General features: G+C 33.6%; 1 protein-coding gene across 4 annotated transcripts in view; it reads left to right on the forward strand.

Moving 5' to 3' along the window:
• The window catches only part of LOC106070028 (uncharacterized), a 146,280-nt gene that overhangs the window by 81,301 nt on the left and 44,009 nt on the right, over positions 1-20,970 (forward strand). For all 4 annotated transcript variants that reach the window (XM_056036181.1, XM_056036194.1, XM_056036186.1 and 1 more), the window contains 32 exons: positions 170-463; positions 794-951; positions 1,116-1,266; positions 1,507-1,913; positions 2,763-2,913; positions 3,452-4,107; positions 4,213-4,281; positions 4,564-4,711; positions 4,863-5,091; positions 5,230-5,452; positions 6,043-6,181; positions 6,474-6,767; positions 7,311-7,486; positions 7,790-7,940; positions 8,394-8,830; positions 9,188-9,338; positions 10,193-10,641; positions 11,004-11,145; positions 11,250-11,478; positions 11,872-12,070; positions 13,094-13,229; positions 13,361-13,654; positions 14,153-14,319; positions 15,507-15,657; positions 16,145-16,569; positions 17,009-17,159; positions 17,552-18,006; positions 18,146-18,287; positions 18,650-18,878; positions 19,657-19,894; positions 20,027-20,162; positions 20,566-20,859. In XM_056036181.1, coding sequence (XP_055892156.1) covers positions 170-463; positions 794-951; positions 1,116-1,266; positions 1,507-1,913; positions 2,763-2,913; positions 3,452-4,107; positions 4,213-4,281; positions 4,564-4,711; positions 4,863-5,091; positions 5,230-5,452; positions 6,043-6,181; positions 6,474-6,767; positions 7,311-7,486; positions 7,790-7,940; positions 8,394-8,830; positions 9,188-9,338; positions 10,193-10,641; positions 11,004-11,145; positions 11,250-11,478; positions 11,872-12,070; positions 13,094-13,229; positions 13,361-13,654; positions 14,153-14,319; positions 15,507-15,657; positions 16,145-16,569; positions 17,009-17,159; positions 17,552-18,006; positions 18,146-18,287; positions 18,650-18,878; positions 19,657-19,894; positions 20,027-20,162; positions 20,566-20,859 — 7,671 coding nt within the window. The remainder of the gene's footprint in view (positions 1-169; positions 464-793; positions 952-1,115; positions 1,267-1,506; positions 1,914-2,762; positions 2,914-3,451; positions 4,108-4,212; positions 4,282-4,563; positions 4,712-4,862; positions 5,092-5,229; positions 5,453-6,042; positions 6,182-6,473; positions 6,768-7,310; positions 7,487-7,789; positions 7,941-8,393; positions 8,831-9,187; positions 9,339-10,192; positions 10,642-11,003; positions 11,146-11,249; positions 11,479-11,871; positions 12,071-13,093; positions 13,230-13,360; positions 13,655-14,152; positions 14,320-15,506; positions 15,658-16,144; positions 16,570-17,008; positions 17,160-17,551; positions 18,007-18,145; positions 18,288-18,649; positions 18,879-19,656; positions 19,895-20,026; positions 20,163-20,565; positions 20,860-20,970) is intronic.

The following is a 20,970-nucleotide window of genomic DNA, read 5'->3' on the forward strand; positions in this document are numbered from 1 at the left end:
ATTATTTTTCTACTCTTCACCAATGTTTCTCCTTTAAGGCATTTTGTCATCAACCAAAGATTTTAACAAGAACTCAACATAGCTTAAAATTGTATCATTAACAAAAAAATTTTACGCACAAACTTTAAAATCAATAACTCATAGTTCCTTTATTTTTTCACTTCCATAGGAACAATGACAATGACCCATTTATTCAGGTGGATTTCTTGGAACCTAAGTATCTGTCTGGTGTAGTGACACAGGGAGAAGGTGCAGAGAACAGATGGGTGACACAATACGAAGTCTACATGAGTGTCGATGGTGAAAACTTTTATCCTTACTCTGAGAGACAAGATGGCGAGCCCACTACCTTCAAGGCTAACAATGACTCTAGTACACCTGTAGCCAACTACTTCATGAAGAACATTCTTGCTAGATACATTCGCCTGAAGCCATCTGGTAATCATAATGGTACAGCTATGAGGTAAAAGCAAACATTTTTTTTTAGTAACTTAGTAGATTCTGTTTAGTTTTAGTAGCTGAAACGTTTTTTTTTACCTTACAATACTCGAGTTCAAATACAAAGTTTGGTTTTTATTATCACGTTGGACTTTAAAAGCCTATTGTAAACTGTAGACTAGAGAAAAGAATATTTTAGTTATCTCTATAATACTTAGCTTTAAAAAATGAGTTTACTGTTATCTGTTTAATATTTCGTTTAAAAAATTACTTTACTGTTAATTCCTTTTTACTTGATATAAATGAATTCTAATTTAATTTTTGATAAATCGGAAATTCCTAATGTTGTGTTCAGGTTTGATATTATTGGATGTAACCCATCCAAGCCAAGTCTGTTGATCTCAACACGACCCACAGAGTACTCTCAGCCACCAACCATTCATCCAACCACTTTACCTTCTGGAGCTACACCTGGAGAAACATTGACCACCATACCAATACCAAAAACAACAGGTTCATAGTTCAAATATCTACACATCTAAACAACTGATAAGACTTTTTGTTTGGCTGTTCTTGTCAGATTTCAAAAATATTGCCTGCTTATAGTTTACTTTTGTAGTCAAAACATTTCTTTGGAAGTCATTTCTTGCACTTAAACTTTTTGTTTTCAATGACAGTTTGCCTAATCCCCATGGGTGTAAACAGTCATCACCTGATTCTGGATAATCAGCTGACTTCTTCCTCCTACAAAGACATCATGCACTCTGCTTCCCATGCTCGACTTGACAGTCCAAAGACACCAATTTCAGGCGGATCATGGATCCCTGGGTAATGCATTCCTTTATTTTTGTTTAGTAACTGATAATGAAGAAGGAATTATTTTAAAACACAATATAGGCTTTATTTTCTTTAACTTAAAAAGATCTTTTGTTTAACACTTTGATGTTAATTATGTTTATTTTAAAAAATGTATGTTTTTAATCCAGTGGTAGAAAACTTGATATGTAGACTTACTGAAATAATATAAATATATTTTTTTTCATTAATAATGTTTGTTTTACTTATTAGACAAGAAAGCCAGTCTTGGATCATGGTGAACTTCTTGGAGCCTAAACTTCTTTCTGGGATCATTACTCAAGGTAGCCCTGATTTTCCTCGCTGGGTGGAGAGATACTCAGTCTACTACAGTCTGAATGGTAAAGACTTCACTCCCTACACTGAAAGTCCAAATGGTAGGACACCATATGTTTTCTATGCCAACTCAGACCAAACTACACCAATAAGGAACCTGTTCAATCGTGACATCATTGCCCAGTACATTAAAATTGTTCCACAACAGTCTGCACCAGCTGGTGCAGGTCTGAGGTTTGAGCTGCTAGGATGTAATCCAACGCCATTCATGCCTCCTGTGACTGAGCCTGTGCCAATAGGCTTAGAGACTACACCAACATATGGACCACCAACTATGCCACAATGTAAGTGTTATTTCTGTGTTTTTAATTTAACTAAAAGGTCATTATAAATTAGCCTAGTGTTGATTTTACTTCATGAAATAATTACATTAACCTTCAATATTTAAAAATAAAAATAAAAAGAATCTACTTTGAATTTAAGAAGTTGTTTTTATTTTGAATTATGAACATATTATTTATAATTTGCTAAGAGCTGACTTTCTTAAATGCCCCTGAACTGTTTGATGCTAGTGTTATGGTATTTGAAAATACATTTTTGTTTCCTCATGTAGAAAAAGGTTGTACTTTATATAACCTGTCCAATTTGTGCAAATTTGTTTTTGAATTTAATTCTGCATGTAATTCTGCATATTATATGCATGCATTTATAAGAGAATGTGAAAAGGTATATTGAAAAAAAATTTTTGTGAAAATATTATTTCATAATACCATTTCACAATTGCTTTTATTTTGATCAGAGGTGCAACATTTACTTTTGGTCTTCTGAGTGTTTACCAGTTGTTGTTTTTTAATTCAATATGCACATAAATATAAACGTTTTTAGAACAAGACACAAATAACAGTGTGTGTTATGCATAGTCTTACAATGAACTATTGAAAATTTTCATAATGTATGTAACATCTACTTATAGTTTACCAAAAGTGTGCCCTTTGTTTATAAAATAGGTTTTCTCTCCCTACAAAGTCACTTGTGGCCTATCATTCGTCTATTTATAATCACTGTTGTGAATGTGATGTAAGTGTGTATGAAATGTGTGAGGACCACTGCATGCAGCTGCTACTCATGAGATTATGTCACACAGTTCTCCATCATCTTATTAACCTTTACATTTTTACTTTTGTGTTTACCAGACTGTGATGTTCCAATGGGTCTTACCAACCCTTTAATAGTAGGTAACTCTCAGATAACTTCCTCTAGTAACATGGATCATTTGCATGGACCCACAAGAGGTAGACTCTACACTGATGTAGATGACCCATTGGGAGGTGCATGGTCACCATAGTGAGTACATTTTTTTGTTTAAACCATAAATTAATGAAGAAGGAGCTGACTGGAGGTTTCAGGTTATAGTAAAAGGCAGATTGAATTGGCCTTCCTTTGGTAGTGCTGTGTACACAAGTGATCATTTGGAGATGATGATAATAATAAAATAGTCTGATAAAACATTTCTTTGCTTTGTCTAAACTGTTTGGAATTGAAGTTTGTCTAGTAAATGAAAGAAACAATTATTTGAAGAAAAGTATATGAGGAAGATTAATGTCAATTCAATTTGAGATTTAGGACAAAATCTTCCTATTGGTTAATAAATTTGGTTGAACTCTTCATAATAGAGAAAACATTTACAGAACCCAGTGTTCTGTTGTGGCATATCCGTAGTCGAGTGAACATGAAATTAAACCTTTTAGAGAATATTGATATTTGAAAATTTGAGTTAAAAATTTAAGTTTCAAAACTTTATAAAGCACTTTATTCAAATTGGATATTCAATACTGGAAGATTATTTTATCCTTATTCTAATATGTATTTATCCACATTGTAGTGTGTCTGACAAGAATCAGTACATTCAAGTGGACTTCCTGGCACCATACCAAGTCTCAGCAGTGGTTACACAAGGGTCACCTGAGTTTCCTTTCTGGGTAACCAAGTACACTGTTTACTACAGCACAGATGGCATCAACTATTACCCTGTGGTCGACAGCTCAGGAAAGCCGACTATCTTCAATGGTAACACAAACCAGCACACCCCTGTGACCAACTACTTTTCCACTGTAGTTGCCCAGTTTATCCAGATTCGACCAGTTGACTTCAGTGAAGCCATAGGTTTGAGGTTTGATGTCTATGGCTGCAAATCACCCCCTATGACTCCTGTCCCAACAACGAAAACCACAGAACTAACTACAACTCCAGCCACCCCACCTCCTCTCTGCATGTCAGGTTGGTCGTCATGGATAAACAGGGTTGATCCTGCAGAGGGCTCTGGAGACTTTGAAAAAATGACTGCGGAAGAGGCAGCCAAATTTTGTCATGGAGGCATACTTTCCAAGGTGGAGTGTATTGATGCAGAGACAGGTGATAACTTTGAGAGCCTTTCTGAAGCCACATGCACAGTTACTGATGGCTTGATCTGTAATAATGACCCAGAATTGAGCATTGTCTGTCGAAACTACAAGATACGTTATGAGTGTCAGTGCACAGGTAAGGAAATCATTTTTAGCATAAAAGATATTAGGAATATTTTTTATTGATGCTATTTACAAGTTAAAATACATTCATCACACCTTTTTTAAAATTAAATTTCAGCAACACCAACACCAGGTGTTCCCCAGGAAACTAATCCAACTACTAAAATGCCCATCATAACACCTCCAGGTAAATATACACTTTTATTCATTTGTGAGATCATCCTAAAGTAATGAGGTAATTTGCAAGAAATAGGCAGAGTCAAGTACATTGTGTAGCTTCCTGGATGATGATATATCTAGCTTTCTGATTGTGATCATTATAAAAACAAGATGATACAATCTCCCACATTCCCATTTCTATGTTGCAAAAAGAATGTAGGAGCACTACAATTAGAAACATTTTTTAACTATTGATAGTAATTTGTGTAAACTTCAACTTTGAATTCACTCTATATATTTAATCTTTCAGGTGTCTACTTGTCTTGTAATATTCCCATGAATGTCGATCTGCCTGTTTACTTACCTGATAATAAAATTACTGCATCCAGTAGTTTAAGTCCTCAAACAACAGCACATAATGGTAGACTTCACAATGAGTATACTTCCTGGATACCAGCGTAAGTTGCGTTTTAGCATATTTTTTTGTTTTTTTCTATCAAATTTGAACTCAATATCAAAATATTTATCACATTTGTAGACTAAAATAATATAATAGAACAGCTTTATTGATTTTATAAAGAGGAAGAACTCTGAATTTCTTGATCTCAGTATTGCTGATCAGTACCAGTGGCTACAGATAGACTTTAGCTCACCCCAGAACCTGTCTGGTGTGCTAACACAAGGTAGTCCCAATGCCGAGAGATGGGTCTCTTCCTACATTATCAGCACCAGCTTAGATGGCCACACATTCTTCCCTGTGGTTGACAGTGATGGCAATGTGATTATTTTCAATGGGAACACAGACAAAGACTCAGTCATTAGAAACTACTTCCCACATGTAAGAGATTCCTTTTTATTTGAGTATATGATAGCATTTATTTTAATTATATTTGTTATATTTGTAACAGTAATTTCAAGAAAGCGTTTAAAGTACACTTCCCTTCAAACTGAAATTTTTATACATTTGTATTTTTAGGTTATGGTTGCTAGATATGTTCGTCTTCAGCCTCTTACTTGGTCTCCTAATGGCCCAGGGTTAAGACTTAACTACATTGGATGTTTCTCAGTGATCACTCCAAGGCCAGAAGTAACATTGCCCCCTGCTACAATGTCCACTCCACCACTTATTACTTTCAGTACTATCACAGCTGAAATCAATGTTCCAACTATTCCTCCATCCTTCACTACTCAAGCCCCAGGTAAGTGGCAATAAATGAGCAGTTAAAGTTAATAAAATAACTAAACAAGATCTATATAATAAAAAATTTGATACTTATTATATACTTCTTGAGAAATCAACTATGATTACTTACTTTACTTAAAAAATAGATGATTTAACACAATAAACATTAATGGCCCACTTCCATGCCATCCAGTATTGCATTTCTCTTCCAAACAATCAATGGTTTCTCTTAAATCTCAGAAAAATACTTTTTTTACTCAAGCTTCTCCTTTAAATTTCATTCCAAATCATTATCAATCATGCAATGCTCATAGTCTCAAAGATTGAACCTATTTCATCCTATTTTTATCAATAACCTTTTCATTGTTCAAAGTTAAATGGTAATCTTTAATTTTTTTGTTAGAATTCTTCTCTATATTTATTATAAATTACATTTTGTTTTTCTCTCTTTCAAAATGAGGATTAATTATTTATCATAATTTTTTAAAATCTTTTTTATATCTTAGACAAATGTGAAGTAGCCCTAGCACTGTATTCCAGTTAGATTTAGTTTGCAGTTAAATTTACTTAGATATTTTTATTAATTATTTCATATTTCTGTTTTAGTTTGCAACAAAGAAATGGGCTTGCAAGATCAAAGAATTGTTAGTGATTCTCAAATAACTGCAACTTCTGGTAAGAGATTCCATGGCCCTGAGTTGGCAAGAGTTTCAAAGACATACTACCAGAGCTCTTGGCAACCTCTGTAAGTTTCTGACCTTTAATAGCAAGTATGGGAGCTTGGGTCATATGGAAAGCAACAGCTAATTATTCATGAGACATGGTAGCTAATATAATCATACATTTTAAAAAGTTGTATGCTTAAACTTGAGTTGTTCAGACCTTTACCCAGTTTATTATGATCTTAAAAAAAATGGGAAAAGCAGTTAAACACTGCTGGATACATAATAACACTATTTAAAATAATAAAAAAGGTCATGTACAAAGTGAAAATCATTTTTTATTTAAAATATTTTTTTTTTTATTCAATGTCTCAGAGACTCTGACTTTTCACCTTACATCCAAGTGAACTTTTTGGAGCCAAAGTTCCTTTCTGGCATTGTTACTCAAGGCGAGGGTGCAGAACAGATATGGACTACTCAGTACGAAGTCTATTACAGCTACAATGGTGTTGACTTCATTCCCTATTCCGACAAACAGGATGGTTCACAAAAGGTGTTCACTGCCAATACAGACTCTAATACTCTTGTGACCAACTATTTTTCTAGGAACATCATTGCTCAGTACATCCGTCTGGTACCTGTCAATGGACACAATGGAATCGCCTTAAGGTACATCAAACTGTAGAATAATTTTTAAAACATTTACAACATTTTGGGTTTATGTACTTCTTTTGACTTTGCTTTGGAGATGGGAAAAGGAAAAAAACATCTTCTAAAACAAGAAGTTTTAATTTTTACATCGCCATTGCAGTAAATGTCTTACTTTCTTGAGATCACAATTAAATGTCTCCTGACTAGACAATTGTCTTTGGGTCATAAATTTGTATATGTAAAAAACAAGAATTTCTTTCTGAAATCCAAATTTTATGTATTAGGAAAGTAAACTTTTCATATAGAAACAGCTGCTGACTGGGAAAAGTGAAATGATTTGGTTACATGACCTGTCACAGCACCCCTCCGATGAAAGCCAAGGGACAGATGATGATTATAATGATATGTAAATTCCAATTCAAATGCCAAGCCATATAAAATACTACATACTCAAATTGAAATAAGATATGAATAAAAATAATGAATGTATTTATTGAGTTTTTATGTTATGCTTATCTCAGATTAAAAGTTAACACATTCCATCACTAATTCTGTCTTCAGGTTCGATGTCCTTGGATGCAACCCATCTAACCCCTCTACACATGGCACAACCCATGCTCCACCATACTCTACTCCCGCACCACCCAGTACTGAAGCTCCAACACTGAAGCCACCAACTCTTCCACCAGGAGTGAGCACCCTCACACCGCCAACTTTAACACCACCACCATCAAGAAGTAAGATACTCGCTATTGTTTGTTTTTGTTTTTGGCTGGGAGGGGGCATATTTTGAGAGGCATGTTTGACAATTTTTTTTAGTTTAAGGAAAAAAAAAAAGAGTAGATTCACATCTAAGTTATCAGAGTGACTTGTATCAATTCTTTGGTTACTTTAATAATTCAGCTGACATCCAGGAGGTGACATAGATGGCTCTCTGTCAAACTCTTGATATACTGAAATGTGCTGAAATTGTATGTAGTTCTACTTTCCTATGGCAATATTTGTTTTTTAATACCATGGTGCCTTATCTGCATTTCTAGCCTGCCAGATCCCAATGGGACTCAACAGCCATTATTTAGTGCTAGATGAGCAGCTGACTTCATCCAGTAACATTGATGGTACACACACTGCTTCTGATGGTAGACTATATCAGAGTCACACTAACACATCTGGGGGCTCATGGATACCAAGGTATGGAATAGTTTTATTTGAATCACATGAAATAAATTAAAAAGAAATTCTTAGTAAAGTAAGCTTTAAATATCTGTGTAATTTGTATTGATACTTTATGTATTCAGCTATTTGGCAAACTGTTCAGTACAATAATTTTGCATATATATATATATATATATATATAAATTATTATCTTGAAAAAAAATAAAACAATAGACTATTTAAAACATATTTATTCATGTTTACTCAGTTTTAATAAGGGTCACTAGAATGGTTAATAAATAAAACCTTGTACCTTCATATTATGCTGACTATATAATAGTATAGTTTTGGCCTCAGATAATTTGTCAAAACTAATTCCCTTGCTATACAGATCACTTCAAATAGAAAGATATGCTTCCCATAACATTTTGTTTTTACAATAAAACCATGTATGCTTTAGGTGTTTTTAAACCAAGTATATATTTACAGCTCAAGCACACAACAGCAGTGGATTATGGTCAACTTCCAGGAGCCTAAACAAATTGCTGGTGTGGTCACTCAAGGCAGCCCTGATGTGCCTCGATGGGTGCAGTCTTTCAATGTCTACTATAGTTTGGATGGACTTACCTTTTCACCATACACGGACTACCCTGGTGAGAGCACACCTTATCTCTTCAATGGCAACAAAGATGGCACCACGCCAGTAACAAACCTGTTCAACCGTGACATAATTGCACAGTACATCAAGATTGTCCCAGTCCAGAAAGCTCCTGGCGGTGCTGGTTTGAGATTTGATGTTTTAGGATGCTACCCTAAACAGCCGACAGTGACAATATCACAAGTGACAATCACACCACCCCCTCTAAATGTTCCTACAACACCTGGATCTGGACCCACACCAAAGCCCACTTTGCCTCCAACAATAAGTAAGAGTTTTTGTCTACTGTACTTTTTCCCTAATCACTAAATAGATTTGATTTCAACAAATTGTTTTTAAATGTAATGTTAACCTTTATGACTTTTTTTTTAACTTTATAAAGTGAATCTTAATTGGTTACAACTTTTATTATTGATATTAACATATTAGTACATTTAGTTCTAAAGCTACTATTCTTTTAATCTTTTGTGAAACATTCTAAAAAATTATATTACCAAGTTATAATTGTCAAGTCTTTGTTTAATCATTAAACTCTTTTTTTCTATTTGATTCTAACATAGTTAATTTAATAATATCTTCATCAATCAATTTATTGATATTTCAAATCATTGTTGTCTGTTTTCAGCCTGTGACATACCAATGGGTGTTACTAATCCTCAAATTATAATTGACAAGCAGCTGAGTGCCTCCTCCTCTCTAGATGTTAGCCACAATCCATCCAGAGGAAGATTATACTTTGACACTGATGGCACTCTGGCTGGAGGCTGGTCACCTAGGTTAGTTGTATTATTTGTATGTTGGTCAACAGATGTTCAGGTAGATAAATTTTACTTTTGGTACACTGGTCAAGTGTTTGGTTATTTATATATCTCTTACTGAAGGAAAATATAAAAAAATAATTCTATAAAAGTGTTAATACCACAGTGTATAAGGTCAACCTGGGAAATCAGGTGTTTATAAGGCTTCTTTTTTTTTTTGCTCTTCAGGTATTTTGCTTTTAAGGTTTTGAAGGTATATATTTTTGATAAAGACATAATTTTCTTTTTTCTATTTTATTTATTAAAAAAAAATACATATTTCTTGAATTCCATCCCTTTACTGGAGAGTTACAAATGTTTAGAAGACAGACACATGAATTAGAATTGGTAGGAGGATGTACAACTTTTATTTATTTATAAAAAAAAATTAAAATGAGTTTTAAATTTCAAAACACAAAAATAGCTCAAATGCTATGATTTGTAGAACTACACAACAATTGAAGACACTGTTGAACTAAGTCTTACACTACAGCATAACTTTTGTTGAGATTTATATTATAAAAGAAAATTATTAGCCTCTAGTACTGCCTTTCATTATGATTCTTAATCAGATTATCTTCCCCGGTCTATTTTTTTCCTGTTTAAGAGCTGTAATTCTTGCAAATTTTGGTTAATGTTATTATTATTATTTTGGAAAAATGTATTAAGACATTATCAAATTTTCACATGTATTATGCAATAATTTGTTTCTAAATCAATAATCACTATAATTAGGGGATAGAATTTCAAATGTTCAAAATAGGAACCCCGGCAGGATTCCATTTCTATTAATTCTAGTTTTTACAAAGTTTATTTCTTCGCTTATGTTTTAGTGTTGCTGATAGAACACCCTATATCCAAGTGGACTTCCTGTCTCCATATCAAATCTCTGGAGTGACCACTCAAGGAAGTGCTGACAAACCATCCTGGGTTACCAAATACACCGTGTACTACAGCAATGACAGCATCAACTTTCAGCCTGTTAGAGACAACTCTGGCAACCCTCTTGTGTTCAGTGGTAACACTGACCAGTACACGCCAGTGACACATTTCTTCCCAACTGTTTTGGCCCAGTACATTCAGATTAGACCAGTGGAATCCCATAATTCAGTAGCTCTTAGATTTGATTTGTTTGGCTGTAGAGCTCCCACTCCTACACCTATCATTCCACTAATTCAGTCTACCCAAACTCCTAATATTCCTGGCTATACCACCCAATCACCATCTCCTGGTGTCTTTGGTAGTACACCGACTCCTGGAGTACCTTTCACAACAAAACCAGGTAAATCATTTTTTTTTTCAGTTTAATATTATTTCTAAGTGAGGATAAGAAGTCTAATTGATACAGTTCAGGTTTAATTCCTGTTTTTTTATTCCATATTTATGGATTTTACCATCCACTTTCAATGAATATCTGATCTCAGAAAAAAAATTGTTTATCAAGTTAAATACATAATAAACATTCTTGTAAAGTATTGGCTACAGGATCTTATCACTATCATTTGCATTTAAATTTAAAATGTATGTATTATCATTTTCTATTTTATTTTGTAGGCAAGGGAATTAATAATGTAGTTTTTGTTGGCTCTTATTTTGAATATAATTGCCTGATTTTTTAAACTGTTTATTTCTTTTCTGTCTTAGGAGTAATCTGTAATGTCCCTATGAATGTTAACAATCCAAGTATCATACCTAACACTCAGATGACATCTTCAAGCAATTCAGGACCACAGACAACAGCAGCAGATGGTAGATTGGATAACAGATTGAGCTCTTGGATTCCAGGGTATACTATCAGTCAAAAGTTTTTTATTTTTAATATATCTACTTAAGTAGCTCTAATTGCTTTATACTGCTAATACTGATTTTTGTTGCTTTAAATACAAACAGAATAGTTGACATGTACCAGTGGCATCAAATAGATTTCAAGACACCACAGAATTTATCTGGTGTCCTCACTCAAGGAAGTCCCAACTCTGAGAAATGGATCTCATCATTTACCATCAGTACCAGCATGGATGGCTACACTTTCTTCCCAGTAGTTAATGACAACAAGCAAGTTGTTCTGTATAATGCCAACTCAGACAAAGATTCAATCATTAGAAATTATTTCCCACGTGTAAGTCTACACAATTTTTTTTAAAATTTACACAACTTGTTCTAAACTATTTTTTTTAATATTTAAAAGTGAATATTGCATAAAAAAACTGATGTTTGTAAAATGTTTTACATGTTTGGGATGTTCCTATAAAATTGAAGATAATCTACCTCCTAGTCTAAACCTCCCACAAGAGAACGGGTTAAGAATGAGGCAGGGTATGAACCATAAAACCATAGAATGACAGTCCAGTGCACTTACCGCACAATCGGGCAGCCTTCTATATGATATAGGAAGCTGATAGATCAATCCTATAACAAAATTATTTTTTCTCATTCTAAGTGTTTTGTTTCAGATATAAACTAATTTTATATAAAAAATGCTTCTTCATTTGTGTACCATTGTTTATTTCAGCCAATTGTTGCTAGATTTGTGAAATTGATTCCTGTCACATGGGCACCAGATGGTCCTGGGTTAAGAGTGAACTACATTGGTTGTTCATTTGAGACTGGTGTACCCACTGTGCCATTTGTAGTCAACACTCCACCGACCATTCACCCACCCATCACTGTTAGCCCAACACCCATGGGAGGTGTAAATACAATAGAACCAGGTCAGAGGACAGTTTATCACCTTTATTTTTTTATGTCTACACATAAAGCATACATTTTATGTTGGACTCTATCTATAATGAATGAAATATGTAGCTCAATAAAATAGAGGTTAAATTCAGATAATCTGGATTCTGCAAATTGTATGTGGAAGCCACATTAACTAATTATAAGCCTACTGACTCTTAGCTTAGATTTCTTTTGAAAATGCCATTTAAAATTTGAAATGAATTGTGACTTCATTTAAATAATTAATAATAATAATTATTATTTTTGGCATATTATAGTGTCTTTGAAATGGACTTTCATATAATTACATTAAAATAGTATCATTAATATTTGTTAACACAAGTTGAAGATATTGCATGTGAAAAATGGAAAGGAGTTATGTATATATATTTTTTTAAAGACAAATGCTTATTTATTTATTTCAAATCGTGAAGGAATTAAAATGTTGGCTCATCAGTAATTAAGTTTTCAGCTGATCACTGCAGTCATTAATTAATTTCATTTAAATTATTGGAGTCAGTAATTTGTAAGCTTTGTATTGTAAGCTTTGTATGAAAAAGTATCTAAAAAATTAAAGGATTTTTATATTGTTACATCATTTTCACTTATTTTAAACTAGTAATAGTAGTAACAGAAGTCAGATATCTAGACTTAGAGCCAATAGATTTAAAGGTGTGATGCCACATTTAAGATAGTAGGGCAATAACTTACCTTTTTTTTTTTTTTTGATGTGTTGAAAACTTTTCAGAAAGCATCAATAACTAAGTAATTACTTTTAGAATAACTATTTTTTTTTACAGTACAGCATTAAATATAAATTATATAAAAATTACCACAACTTTCTTTTTAAGTACAGAAGTTTGTAAACAATGTAATACTTTGTTTGACTTGACTAGCAATATCATTTATATTAATTAATTAATAATATGCTTTTAAGTAACTTAAGTATGCAATTAGTAATTTTTTTGTTTAACTGTTTGAATTAAAGGTTGAAATTGTTTATGTTTGTTCACCAGTATGTACAAAGAGCATGGGCTTACAAAATCAAAGAATCATCTCAGATTCCCAAATAACAGCTTCATCCAGTGCCAGTGGTCATGGGCCTGAACTTGCCAGACTTTCCAAGTTTTATGAAGGTTCCTGGATGCCAGCGTAAGTTAAACAATGAAATGGAAAGCATTAAAACACTGTGTACTGTTTAGAAATAAGATTGTTTTGTTAATGTGTTAATGTAAACCTGAACATAGCCTCTCCTCACTGGATTTGTTTTGTTTGTTTCTTAGCATCACAGATACAGCACCTTATATCCAAGTTGACTTCCAAGAGTTGAAATATTTATCTGGTGTGATCACACAAGGTGAAGGTGTGGCTGACAGATGGACTAGGGAATATGAAGTCTACTTAAGCACAGATGGCTCACACTTTTATCCATACTCTGACAAACAGGACGGAGTGCCCAAATCATTTAAAGCCAATGCTGACTCAAATACTCCAGTCACAAACTACTTTATGCAGAATGTTTTTGCTAGATATATTAGAATTGTCCCCATAGACAAACATTTTGGCTATGCCCTCAGGTAATAATTAAATTATATAATTTTATTAATTAAAAGTTAAACTTTAAGCTTTATATTTTTTTAAATCGTTTAAAAATCTAAAACAGCATCTAAGTCAGAGATGCAGTTATTATAAAATTCTAGTTTCTTTTCCAAACCTACAGTCTATTAGGGAAGGCTAAATAGAGTTTAACCATTGCATGGTCAATATTTTGAGAGGGTGTCCTGGGGCCTGCACTACCATGTATTTTCATTACTTCCCTTAACAGATTTGAGATAACGGCCAAGTGCAACCGCATCTGTGACTTTTTGACAGTCTTGTAATATTTGGTGGCATATTTTTCTTGGAATTTTGTTTTATGTTATTTTTCATCTCTTCTGCTATTTTTGCATATAATAACTGTAAACTAGGTAGACAGTATGTGTGTGCATTGACAATCTGAAGCCTTATACTATTGGGGAAGGAAGTGTAAAATAAAGTTATCTAATTGATTAAACTGATAATGTTGTATCAATTAGGTTCGATGTCATTGGATGTAATCCATCACAAGAAATACCCTTACTGACAACAAGAGCACCACTTTATTCTATACCTACACAGCCAACAACTCAAAGTCCAACACTCCCTGATCATCAGACTGGAAGTACTTTAGCTCCATCACCATCAACTCTTCCACCTATTGATGGTAAGATATTTTTGAGCATTTATCATAATCAGTGGCATCTGGCAATGTTCTTTGCCTTAAACTTTAATATTAGCTTTAACCCTTGTTGTTCAGCCAATATATAGCAGCAATGAAATCTCTGCTGTGTCTCTAATTTAACTTAAAAGTTGTGGGTCTGTGTAGCCATGGGAAAGACTGCAATCTTCCTTAATGTATGGATAAGCTTTCTTTATTTACTTTCTTTTCATTTTTACATTTCTGATAGTTTTCCCTTCCTTCTCCTTTCCATTGGGCCTTGTTTTCCCTTCCTTCTCCTTTCTATTGGGCCTTGTTTTCCCTTCCTTCTCCTTTCCATTGGGCCTTGTTTTCCCTTCCTTCTCCTTTCCATTGGGCCTTGTTTTCCCTTCCTTTTCCTTTCCGTTGGGCCTTGTTTTCCCTTCCTTCTCCTTTCCATTGGGCCTTGTTTTCCCTTCCTTCTCCTTTCTATTGGGCCTTGTTTTCCCTTCCTTCTCCTTTCTATTGGGCCTTGTTTTCCCTTCCTTCTCTTTTCCATTGGGCCTTGTTTTCCCTTCCTTCTCCTTTCTATTGGGCCTCGTTTCTTTTGATAGATTTTCATTCCTTTTTACTGTTGATTATTTTAAATGTTACTTTTAAAAAAATGAGACTTACCATGTGGAGGTTTATTTACAATTACTTGAAAGGGTTTTTCATTCACCTTTTTTAACTTTTAAAAGTTTTAAGAGTCAGTTTACCATACATCCAATGATCAGGTAGAGGTTAACATTACCACTAGCATTACCACTTTTTTGTTCTAATTAGATTTTAGGAGGATTGGTGGTCATTTAGTATATATGGAGCTATTGGTCCATCTGAGAAGCCAAAACTGCTTGATTATGGCTTGGCCACCTAACAGGGTGCTTGAGTTCAATGTCTGACTTGAGCAGAGTTGTGTTTGCTGAGGGCCCAAAAGCAGCACAAAACCTTCTTCCAGATCCCCCATTCTCCACTGATTCACAAATGATCCAGTGCTCTATGGTCCTATCTCATTTGTGAATTAGTTTCTGTATAAAATGGTTAGCTATGGATTAGCTGATATTTTATCCTGAACAGGAGAAACTAAAAGTGTCTTTTTTTTGTTACTGACACAATAGTTGTTTTTTCATTGATTAGTCTTAATTTACATATAACCTAACAAAATTCTTTCACAGTATGTCTTGTTCCCATGGGAGTGAGTAGCCATTATCTTGTAAGAGATGACCAACTGACCTCATCCTCCAACATTGACCAGAATCACACAGCAGCTGATGGCAGACTGTACAACACAAAGTCCAACTCATCTGGTGGATCATGGATACCTGGGTTTGTAGACACATTATTAACATTTTGCTTAATTATATATGTTGATTCTAATTCTAATCCCATATAAAAATTTAAATATTTCTAAGCAAGAGAAGTAACTTTAAAGTGTCAACTCTTTACAAGGGTGTTTCTGGCAATAACACTTTTCTTCCACCTTTTTTTTCAATGCTAAACAAATGGTGAATACTTTTTTAGAGCAGCATGGGTTTACAGTTGAAGGTCTTTTGATTGATGACTGCCAAGATATGAGAACATGTCTGAACTATTGAGATAGAATGAGTTCAGTAATCACACAACACCATCGAAAACCAAAATCATAGAAATATTAAAATAGATATAAATGCTGTGTAGACTAAACTTCACATCCTGTTTTATAATATAGTTTATAAGTGCAAGAAATGGAAACATTTCATGTGCTTTCTTTAATTAAAAATTGATACAATAGAATAATCTGAAATCATATTGATTGAACATTTCCTTATTCCAGAGCACAACAGCAGCAGTGGCTAATGGTAAACTTTAATAAGCCAACACTTCTGTCAGGGGTAGTGACACAAGGCAGCCCAGATTCATCTCGTTGGGTGAAGACATTCAACATCTACTACAGTGTCAATGGTGTGGACTTTATTCCATACACTTTGTACCCAGGAGACCAAACACCTTACCTGTTCCATGGCAATAATGACAGTAACACACCTGTGAGAAACTTACTCAACCGTGAAATCATTGCCCAGTACATTAGGATTGTTCCAGTTGAAGCAGGACCTGGTGGCATTGGCCTACGATTTGATGTTCTTGGATGTATTCCACAAACACCACTAATTGTGACCCCAATACCACATGTCATAGAGCCACCAACACCAACTCAGGGAACTGGGTCAACACTTGTACCAACATTGCCACCTATTATTAGTAAGTTGGGTTTTTTTTACATTTTTTAGTGAAACAATTCTATTCCCATCATGATCTAACAAGTATAATTAGTTTCACCAAAGACCTTATAAGTAAATAACTAGTGAAGAAATGTGACGAACAGTTAAAGAAAGAGTTTGGATTTTCTTTATATAAAAAAATACAATAATATTTGGACTGACCTTAATATTGTTCTGAAATGTTTATCTAGGTCATAGAAATATATTTGTTTCATAGAAAAGGCCCTAAGCATAGAAAGCTTAAGAATATGATCAGATCCAAAAATACATTTTTATCATCCTCTGCGGACAAGTCTAGACTTCTTGGCTTAGTAGCCTAGCATTTATGCTCCTATAGAGATCCCTAACTTCAATATATACTGGTATTGCCTTGAGTCATCCTTACTTTCAATGAGACAATGTGCATTTGATTTCTGCAGCCTGTGATATACCAATGGGTGTGACAAATCCAATGGTTGTCCATGACATGCAGCTGTCATCTTCTTCAGTATTGGATAGTTTGCATGGACCAACAAGAGGAAGACTCAATACTTATCAAGATGGTTCTCTAGCTGGAGGATGGGCCCCAAGGTAGTGCTTAAGCTTTATAGGCCTACATTTTTTCTTTATTAACATAATAATTAACAATTTATAAAAAGAAAAAAACATGTAAATTACTGTTACTGTCATCACTGTTACTTTCATTATTTTAATTTTTAATGTCTTTCTATGAGCATTTAGTTAAGAGTGAAGATTTTTTGTTTTAAATCTAATTTGAACAGAATCAAATTAAATCTAATTGTAATTGAGCTGTTTGTGTGAAATTAATGCAATATTTTTCCTCAATTGAAATACTTAAATCTAACATTTCTTTTTCAATAATATCAAGAGATCATTATTATTATTATTATAAGTTTTTTTTTACTTAAATTACAATTAAAGAGTAAATTTATCACAACTAAAAATTTTTTTTTAAATTTCAGCAAATCTGACAATTCACCCTTCATCCAAGTGGACTTCCTGTCTCCATATCAAATCTCTGGAGTGACCACTCAAGGAAGTGCTGACCAACCATCCTGGGTCACTAAATACACTGTGTACTACAGCAATGACAGCATCAACTTTCAGCCTGTTAGAGACAACTCTGGCAACCCTCTTGTGTTCAGTGGTAACACTGACCAGTACACGCCAGTGACACATTTCTTCCCAACTGTTTTGGCCCAGTACATTCAGATTAGACCAGTGGAATCCCACAATTCAGTAGCTCTGAGGTTTGATTTGTTTGGCTGTAAAGCTCCAGTTCCTCTGTTTGTTCCACCAATACACTCAACCTCAACTTTGGTGCCTACCATCAATGAAAAAACAACTTTAACACCACCAGCAGGTCACACTGATACCACTAAAGGACCTACAGAAGTTCCAATACCTACTCTGCCAGGTAGACAAATCACCTTATGGGATCCATCAGCAAAGCTGAATCTAATATTATCTTTTAATTTATTCAATTTATGAACTAATTGTATTACTACAACAATAACCTAATAACAAATAATATTTTTTTTTTTCCATTTCTATAGGAATGACCTGTAATGTCCTAATGAATGTAGATAAACCAACTGTATTGCCCAACAGTTTACTTACTGCTTCAAGTACTCTTAACTTACAATCAACTGCTGCTGATGGACGTCTAGACAATGCATTGTCTTCATGGATTCCAGGGTAAGATTATAAGGACAGAGTTTTTGTGTTTACTTTTTTCTTAAAAAGCTTGTTCAAACTTTCCTTCTCCTTGTTTTAGAATGCATCTAAAGAGTTGAACTTTGTGTCCTCTTAATGTTTTTTTTTAGTTTCATTGGTAATGCAAAATTTGTATAGAAAACTCAAAGCTCTAATTATGCAGTTGATTCTTCTTTGTTTAATCTAAAGATGTTAAGCAATTATTATTATTATAATTGCCATTCCTTGAAAGCTTAATCGTTTGAAAAGTCCAGGTGTTTTGTATCCTAATGCATGCACACCAGTTGAAACTTTTTTAAAAATGAGTATGGCCTACATTTAAATTTGATGTTTCCATTCTTTAGAATTATTGACAACAATCAGTGGCATCAGGTAGACTTCCAGACACCACAAAACTTGTCTGGTGTCATCACCCAAGGTAGTCCTAACACTGAACGCTGGGTCTCGTCCTTTGCAATCATGACAAGTATGGATGGTCTGACATTCTTCCCAGTAACCAATGTGGATGGCTCTGTTGTCATGTTTAATGCCAACACAAATAAAGACACAGCAATTAAAAACTATTTCCCCCATGTAAGTAGGTTTTTTTACAATAACTCTATTCAAGTCAGAACTTCATGGAATTCAGGTGGGCGGAACCTGAACAATGATCTCAAAAATGTCTCTTAACAATTTTTCTAGAAATTTAACAGTTGACGTATATAGTTGAGAAAAGAATTACTAGCTCCTCGACCACATGGGGAAAACTCTAGTTTGACCATTATAATTTTTCAAATTAAATAATTAAAAAATGTAAATTTTGGCTTGAGTACTGGACTTAGATCTAGAGCCAACATTGGTTTCTTGAAAGGACTATTGCATTCAGAAATTTCAGAATGTAAGGCCTTATTGATTCAAGATTTAAATTAATTAATGTTCAGGAAAATCGTCTTCTAAGTCTAGATTTAAAGGCCTATCATTGGAATTATTCAAGAAAAAACAACAACAGTTGTTTATTAAATTAAAGTTAATTTTATTGATAGATTATCTAAGCTTTGCTTATATTTTTATGAAAATCTAATATAGATTCTAGAATTAGATCTAGACTAGATCTTAAGAGTTGTATGTGTTATAAAGTTGCCAAAAATGATTGGTTATTCTACAATGCCTGCTAACCTAATTGGTAAAATCATTAATTTGTAACATTATTTTAACAATTCAGTTTGTATATTCATTTTAATTTTAAGTTCTGTACATATATTGCTTTGAAATCTTTATTAATTCTACCTAATTAATATTGAAAGTGATTATAAAAAAGGGGAATGTAAAAAGCAACTTGTAGAAGCTAAATATTGATATCTTTTGTCTCCAGACCCTGGTTGCTAGATTTGTGCGTCTTATACCCCAAACATGGGCTCCAACTGGACCTGGCTTGAGAGTGAATTACATCGGATGCTTTTCTTCTGCCATCCCAACTCTCCATACTGTTCCAACCAGCATACTACTTCCACCAACCACACCTTTGATATATATAGAAACACCACCTGTCATAAACAGCCCTACTCCAACTCCACAAGTCACTTCAGCTCCACAAGTCACATATGATCTTTGTGAGTAATGTACATGATGTCACTTTTCTTTTCATTTAACTAGTTCTTTCTCTTAACATAATAATAATAATATATTTGTTTGCTGGTGGTTTGCACTAAATTTAAACATTGTATTCATAAAATGCTTTTCAGTATGTTCCAAAAACATGGGTGTACAGGATCAGAGAATTGTTTTAGATTCTCAAATAACTGCATCTTCAAGTGCCAGCAACCATGGACCAGAACTTGGCAGACTCTCAGAGTATTATGAAGGTTCCTGGATGCCTCTGTGAGTAGTTTCTTTCTTTTCTTTACTTTTCCTTTTTTTTTCAAATATACATACAAAATATATATTTGTTTAAATCTCTATAATAAGAATGACACAACTGACATACACATGCATAAGAAGAACACATTTTGGAATGCAAATCTGTACATTTTAAATTAAAACAAAAAAATTCTGAATACATAAAAGTAAAGGTGTAGCTTAATTTTACATAAAAATATTTGTGTTTTTGTTGTTGCTTTTTTTTTGCTATAAGTATTTGATAATTTAACAAAAATAATAGTCAAAATATTATTTAGAGTAAATAAGTCTTGAATTTTTATTTTTTTTAGCTATTTTTTTTATTCCTACAAGTTTTGTATACTTTGATTTGAATTGTATGTTGTTTTGTTTTTAATATGTGAAGCCTAACTGATCAAGAGCCCTACATTCAAGTAGACTTCCAGGATCTGAAATTCCTGTCTGGTGTCATAACACAAGGTGAAGGTCAGAAAGACAGCTGGACATCAGAATATCAAGTATACTTAAGCACCAATGGCAAGGACTTCTATCCCTACTCTGACAGACAAGATGGCATTCCCAAAGTGTTCAGCGCTAATGATGACAATAACACACCTAGAACAAACTATTTTGTCAAGAACATCATTGCAAGATACATTCGTATTGTGCCCATTGGCAGCCACAGAGATGTGTCATTGAGGTTTTTAATTTTATATTTCTATTGCTTTAATTATTGAGTCTTTTAGCATGACATTTTATGTAAATACAAGGGTGTGTGCAAATATTGAGTTTTAACCATTTAACTTAGAAA

Source organism: Biomphalaria glabrata, chromosome 1, assembly GCF_947242115.1.
Source record: "Biomphalaria glabrata chromosome 1, xgBioGlab47.1, whole genome shotgun sequence".
Classification (NCBI taxonomy): domain Eukaryota; kingdom Metazoa; phylum Mollusca; class Gastropoda; family Planorbidae; genus Biomphalaria; species Biomphalaria glabrata.